At 40.6% G+C, this 7,340-nt stretch overlaps 1 protein-coding gene across 3 annotated transcripts in view; it reads left to right on the forward strand.

The window, feature by feature from the left end:
- Nucleotides 1-7,340, forward strand: part of SLC39A12 (solute carrier family 39 (zinc transporter), member 12) — a 72,620-nt gene that overhangs the window by 25,687 nt on the left and 39,593 nt on the right. For all 3 annotated transcript variants that reach the window (XM_006759918.2, XM_015561459.1, XM_006759917.2), the window contains exons 6-7: nucleotides 1,663-1,834; nucleotides 6,585-6,757. In XM_006759918.2, the coding sequence (XP_006759981.1) occupies nucleotides 1,663-1,834; nucleotides 6,585-6,757 (345 nt within the window). The remainder of the gene's footprint in view (nucleotides 1-1,662; nucleotides 1,835-6,584; nucleotides 6,758-7,340) is intronic.

The following is a 7,340-nucleotide window of genomic DNA, read 5'->3' on the forward strand; positions in this document are numbered from 1 at the left end:
AGTTGCAGCTCAGAGGCCTGCAGCGGCAGGCGGGGAACGTTGGAGTCCTCCGTCACTGAAGCAAGTAAGCCTCATGTTAGTTTCAAGCTGCCTGGCTGCCGGCCGCCATCTTGGCTGTCAGTTAATTTGCATATCTCGCTGATTAGCCATGTTTCTCTTTTATTAGATAGGATAATGCATTGCCTTTTAAGAACATTCCTGTTAGTGATTTCAGAAGAAATGTAAAACAATGATCTAAATAGCACAGAAACAGCAAATAAAGATCAAGGGTACAGAAGCTTACAATAGAATATTCAATTCCTTGGCAATGAACTGGGGGAAGGTCCATGGCATTCTGTTCCTGTTTTCCTCTCCACTCCTTTACTTACCAGTTAGACATTTTCCAATAAGAATATTTATTATGGGGGATTCATTACCAAAGTTTGTTGCCAGTTTCTCTTTTGATTGTCAGTATTTTTAATGAAGTAATTATATTCCATTAGTAACGAATGATACAAAAGAGAATAGTCTCTGGTGATTTTTTTATTTTGACAAGGAGAAAAAAATCACGTTCAGTTTTCTGATGTTGCTTCTTGTAGCAGATACCTTTTGGAGTTCTTGCCCTGTTGCTTGCTGGGAAACACCTTCCTCTGCCACAGGAATGGGGCTGGCAGCCGTGGTTAAGCAGCATGATCCCACCTCCTGTCTTGTGGGCAAAACTTACTGAATTGGACGGGTGTCTGACCCGAGAGAGCCCCTCTGTGGCTCTGCTGAAGCCGTCAGATCTGTCAGGACTTGCAGAATCAGCTCAATCTTGGGGTTTGGGACTCAAAGTTCACTTCAGAGTTGGGGCTTCTATGTCCAGGTGTTTTCTATCAGAGAACAGGCCAGACTGTGAAAAATAATGGATATATGCAGAGGGTAACAGAAAGGAAAAGATAATTGGCTCTGAAGAGAAAAGCCTTTTAAATTACTAATTTAAAAAAAAATCTTGACTGATTGTAACTAAAGATCACAAAGGCATTGTAATGGAGTCTTATTTCAATAGAAGACACCTCTCTGCGCCAGGGGAACTCTGCACCACTCTCACCCACATATTAAAACTTTTTAGCCCTAGCTGGCTTGGCTCAGTGGATAGAGCGTTGGCCTATGGACTGAAGGGTCCCAGGGTCGATTCCGGCCAAGGGCACATGCCTGGTTTGCAGGCTCGATCCCCAGTGGGGGATGTGCTGGAGCAGCCGATCGATGATTCTCTCTCATCATTGATATTTCTCTCTCTCTCTCTCTCTCCCTCTCCCTTCCTCTCTAAAATCAATAAAGAAATATATTTTTTTTTAAAAAAATAAAACTTTTTAATGTAATTTTTGATACACAAAACCAACCCTTAACACTTCTGAGATAGACAAATGCCTTGTGGCAATTTTTAGAGGCCTGTTTATTTATAATCCTCATCTCTTATACATATGCCTATACAATATAAAAATGGCAAAGATTTAGGTAAATATCAGTAGATAAAAACAATAGTATCTGTGGAGAAGAGATGTCAATTGACCAATGCTGTGTCAACTAGCTGGTATATAAATGCTAAATGCTACGGCTTCATGTGTCCATTTTAGCTAGAATGCCAATTGATGGTGAGTTTGTGTGCTGAGGTTAGTAACAATGTATGTTTTTCCCACACAGACTTGCTTCTCTGCTGGGCAACTCGTGGAGATATTTCTACAGGATAGCCTTTCACCTATTTCTAAGGAAGACTTTAAGCAAATGAGTCCAGGAATCATCCAACAATTGCTCAGCTGCTCTTGCCAGCTGCCCAGGGACCAGCAAGCAAACCTTCCGCCTACCACTCTGGAGAGTAAGACCGGATTCTTCCCTCAGAAAGTGAATGCACCCAATATGTGTGATAACAACCGTGAACACGGGGTGCTTACTATAACCCGGGCACTGCCCTAAGCATTTTACATGTACCAACTCATGCCATCCTCACAACATCCCCATGAGCGAGATAATTACCCCCCATTTTACAGATGTGGAAACTGAGGCACATAGAGGTTAAGTGACTTGCCCAAGGACACACCTCTGGTAAGGGATTCAAACCCAGGGAACCTGGTCCCAGAGTTATTGTTTACTTTTATTTTTATTAAAAAAAATCTATTGTTGAAAACATTACCTATGTCCCCTCCCCCTCCCCCACCCATTGACCTTTTCTAGCCTGCCCTCGTCCCTGCCCCAGGCCTTCACCACCCCAGAGTCATTGTTTTTAATCACTGTGCTATGCTAGCTTTCAATGAATATTTACATCTTGTATACAGTTTATGTAAATTGATTTGGTCCCCTCTATCGGACTTAGCTATAGACCAACTGGGAAGTGCATAGCTGAGAGGTGGCATGGTATGAGAGAAGAAACACATGGAATGTTGGGATCAGAAATGCAGAGTTGAGTCATGGCTTCTATCCCCAGCCAACTCTGTGATCTTCAGCAATCTCCTTATTTCCCGGAGCCCATCTCTTTTTCTGCACAGTGGGAAAGCAGTGAGGTCCTACAGGGTTCCCATCCTTTCACACATCATGGCACATGCAAAACAAAAAAAACAACAACGAAGGCACACTGGGGTACACCAAAGAGGCTGCTCTGACATGATGGTGACCAGTGCAGGCAGGCACCAGCCTCCCAGACCTGGCTGGCACCCCCAGAAGTGCACTCGCCTGTATCCCGTTGCATCAGGGCAGTAGATGAGCCCTACTGTAAGGCTTAAAAAGGTACCTGTGAGGTTCAAATGAGATAATATGTACAAATTTGCATTTTGTAATTTAAAGCACTGTATATTTAAAAGAAAAAAAAGGTTGCCTAAGAACATCCATAATGGATAAAAAAATTTGAGCTAACATATGCAACCTTTAAAATATTACCATTGACCTAGGGGCCTTATATATGTTTTTTTTCAGAGTAACCTTTCTTTTTCTTTGAGATAGTCTGCAGTGCTCATAAAAGCTGAAATGTTTGGCTACTCACTTCTAACTCACAGTAGATTCTGCAGCATCAAGAGACTCATTTGAAGATTTTAGGTGAACAAAAACATGCCAGGCCTACATAGCTAAAACTCCACATTTACAGAGAGGGAGACGGCTTTCTTAAAAGTGAGCAGCTAAATAATTCAGCAGCTCGTGGTCAGTGATGACTCAGAAATGATGAGGCAGAAACTATGGCACCTAGAGCTTCCATGAGCATGTCTGTATTCCACCTCGTGTCACCATGTTTGGTACACACAGGCCCCCAGGGATGGGTTTATGAACTGCAGATTCATGGAAAAGTTTTTATCTTTCTGATGACCTTCTAGAATCTAGACCCTTCCACGGAATAGTCTTTCTAAGAAAAATTCAAACATTCAAACAAATCACACCCACTAGAGAGCATTAGTGTTCTCAATTTAAAATGTTGCATTATGTAACAAAAGGGTAAGGTTTGTATTGGCCTTCTGAAATTACAGAAATATAAGATGAAGGCGGGGGGGGGGGGACACAGGGAGATATTATTATGAAAACTGTGGTGAAATTCAATCTCTAAACATCACCTCCAAATCAGTTTCCAGGAAAAAGCATTATTACCATGTACAATCCAAGGTTCAGACCCATGCAAAGTAGCTGCTCGGGAATGGCTAAGAATTTATGCTCTTTTTAAAATATATTTTTATTGATTTTAGAGAGGAAGGGAGAAAGATGGAAACACTAGTGATGAGAGAGAATCACCAATCAGCTGCCTCCTGCACGCCCCCTACTGGGGACTGAGCCACAACTCGGGTATGTGCTCTGACTGGGAATCAAACTGGTGACTTCTTGGTTCATAGGTCAATGCTTAACCACTGAGCAATCCTGGCCGGGCTATTCTATTCTTTTTTAATTAAATTTATTGGAGTGACATTGGTTAGTAGGATCATATAGGTTTCAAATGTGCATTTCTATGACTCGTGATCTGTATGTTGCTTTGTGTGCCCACCACCCAAAGTCCAATCATCTTATTATGTTAAGTGCTATTGTAACAATGAGAAACATTTACATAGCACCTATCTGTAAGTCACCTGACTCCAATCATGATGCCAAGGGAACTGGGGTAAGTTAGTTAGCAGAGTCCAATGGCCACAAAAGTCAGAGATTCTATGGTTTTCAGGCTGTCCTTGCCATATGGGATCAGGTGAGATCTGGCTCACAGAGGACATAAAAACATCTGTAAGCTCTAAGGTTAGGAAACGTTCATCCTCTTCCAATACCACCTGGTAGCTGCCCTCAGGACAAGGCAGGTGAGGGGGAGAAGGATTGCAGAACTTGAAACTTTGCCTTTTACCTCGGAAATGTTAGACCCCAATTTGTTTTTGTGAGTTCTTGTCACTTTATGATCTTTTGTAGCTACCCTAAAAACGTGGCAACTTTGAATTTTATTAGGAACCCAGGTTCTCATATTAAACTTCAAAAGTCTTTATGTATTACATTCCCACATAGAATCTATTTGTGGAAGAATGGGGTATGAAACTTGGTTAAATGTCTCTAGGGATCTTTTTTTATAACATAGGTATTTTTACTAAATTAGAACAGAATAAAACTTCTAGGTGTATGACCATTCCAAACCATTTTTATCATTTTTTAAACTTTAATTGTGGTAAAAAAAAAACAACACACACACACATGAATTTATCATCTTAATTATTCTTAAGTGTAGTATCTACAGTTCAGTGGTATTAAGTATTTTCACATTGTTGTACAATAGATTTCTAAAATTTTTTTATCTTGCAAAACTGAACCTCTATATCCATTGAATAACAACCACCTTATAGTAGATTCCTAGCTGTGAAAGAATGGTGATGAGAGTGAGAAAATCAAAGTTTAAAAGTTTTTTGCCTTCTCTGAATATACCACCAACTCTATTTTAATACTACCCTCCTATATAATTTAGAAATTATAATTCAATAAGTCATAATTATAATTAGAACTTATAATTCAGTAAAGGTCATCTTAAAAATCACAAGCCTATTACCATGTTATCAGCTAGAATCATTAATATGATCTAATGTAGAGGGTGAATGTTCCAGAACAGAACAAGAATAATGAGAATAGGCTATTTTATGTGATAGCTAGCTTTAAGGTGATAGTTTCTTAAAATCTACACTGGACTTTAAAGAATATGATAACTATATTGTTTGATTTAACTTATTATTTATTTGTATGTAGTCACTAAAGGAAATGACAGTTTAATTTGGTAATTACCTTCCTTTATTGTTTATAAACAAGCTTTCCATGACTTACTAATAATGTCTAAGTAAGTAGAAAGCAAAGTATCTGCAACCAAAGGGAAATGGTGGCTTGAATAACACTTTTTCTCCAAATCATTTATATCTGAAAGCCGTTTTTCTCTCTATTCATCTTACTCTTTCTTCTCTCCTCTCTGGCTTCTCCCCTCATACACATTTGTTTTTGTTTGAATAATTTAAAAATTGTACTTTCTGAATATTTTTCAAAAAATCTAGAAGCTAGAAACATGGAATAAATTTAGAGGTTACAAAATATTATTGCAATAATCCAAAATGTAGGTTGTCCAAGTTTATTACCAACCGCTACACATTCATCGATCAGACTTTACCAACGCAGTCACTCATGTTAGTCATTGAGAGTAATAAACACTCGACATTACAAGGAGTTTTGAGAGCCTCTGGAAGGAAGTACTCACTTTGTATACAAACACGGGTCTTCATGGGCCCGGACAGCTGCTCCCATTGTAACAGTGCTGCCTGGCCTTCGAGAGGCTTAAGTGTGATTAGATGGGTATCGTTACCACTGCCTGTCCATGGAGGTGGTGGTGTAAAGTGAGAGAAATTAATACCTTGCGAGTGGGAGGTGAGCTAGGTCCTTGCTTGCCACAGTGATTTTTTTTTAAATATGTTTTTAGTGATTTTAGAGAAAGAGCAAGTGAGAGGAAGAGAAATATCGATGAGAGAGGAACATTGATTGGCTGCCTCCTGGTGCATGCCCCCTACTGAGGATCGAGCCCCAAATCTGGGCACGTCCCTGACCAGGAATCGAACCGTGACCTCCTGGTGCATGGATCGACACAACCACTGAGCCACACCAGCTCGGGCCCACAGTGCTTTTTTAATAAGAGGTCACTGGGGTAACTTTAAAGCAGCAGGGTTGTTTGGTGAAAATCTTCTCATTCTTTTTTCTTTAATATGTTTTTATTGATTTTTAAAAAATATATTTTATTGTTTTTTGTTTTTTTTACAGAGAGGAAGGGAGCGGGATAGAGAGTTAGAAACATCAATGAGAGAGAAACATCAATCAGCTGCCTCCTGAACACACCCCACTGGGGATGTGCCCACAACCACGGTACATGCTGTTGACTGGAATCGAACCTGGGACCCTTGAGTCCGCAGGCTGACGCTCTATCGCAAATCTTCTCATTCTTAAAAACGAAAACATTTTACCCAGTATAACACATAAACAATTTCATAGCCCTATGGATTGTACAGTAAGACAGATTCTTCTGTCACTTGCACCAGCTGAGGCACTCGCAAGAGGGTGTGAGCACTGACTGCTTTCGCCTTCTCCTTCCCGCTTAGAATACGGCTACAGCACGGTGGCTGTGGCCCTGCTCACGTTGGGCTCCATGCTCGGGACAGCGCTGATCCTCTTCCACAGCTGCGGGGAGAACTACAGGCTCATCCTACAGCTCTTTGTGGGCCTGGCTGTTGGGACACTCTCTGGGGATGCTCTGCTCCACCTTATCCCTCAGGTAAGCTTTTTTTTTTTTCCTTCCATGTCAGATAGAGTAGGTCCAATTTCTCCTTAAGTTTAGCAATTGGAGGTACTTATGCAAAATTTCACAGCACCTTGGATGAGTAGACACAGTGGCCAGTGTTTTCCTTGGAAACGCATACTATGTCTGCAAAACATGTGTAGGAAAAAAGAGATGACCAATTATTATGTTCACCACGCTATGCTTATTTTTGAAGCAGTCATCAAAAAGCTTCCAGCAAACAAAAGCCCAGGACCAGACGGCTTCACAGGGGAGTTTTACCAAACATTCAAGGAAGAACTAAAACCTATCCTCCTCAGACTACTACAAAAAATTCAAGAGGAAGGAACACTTCCAAGCTCATTCTATGAAGCCAGCATCACCCTAATACCAAAACCAGGTAAAGACAACACAATGAAAGAGAATTACAGGCCAATATCCCTCATGAACATAGATGCCAAAATCCTCATTAAAATCCTAGCAAATCCGATCCAGCAGTACATCAGAAAGATCATACACCATGACCAAGTAGGATTTATCCCAGGGATGCAAGGATGGTACAATATCCGCAAATCAATAA

Source organism: Myotis davidii, unplaced genomic scaffold (genome assembly GCF_000327345.1).
Source record: "Myotis davidii unplaced genomic scaffold, ASM32734v1 scaffold376, whole genome shotgun sequence".
NCBI classification, from domain to species: Eukaryota; Metazoa; Chordata; class Mammalia; order Chiroptera; family Vespertilionidae; genus Myotis; species Myotis davidii.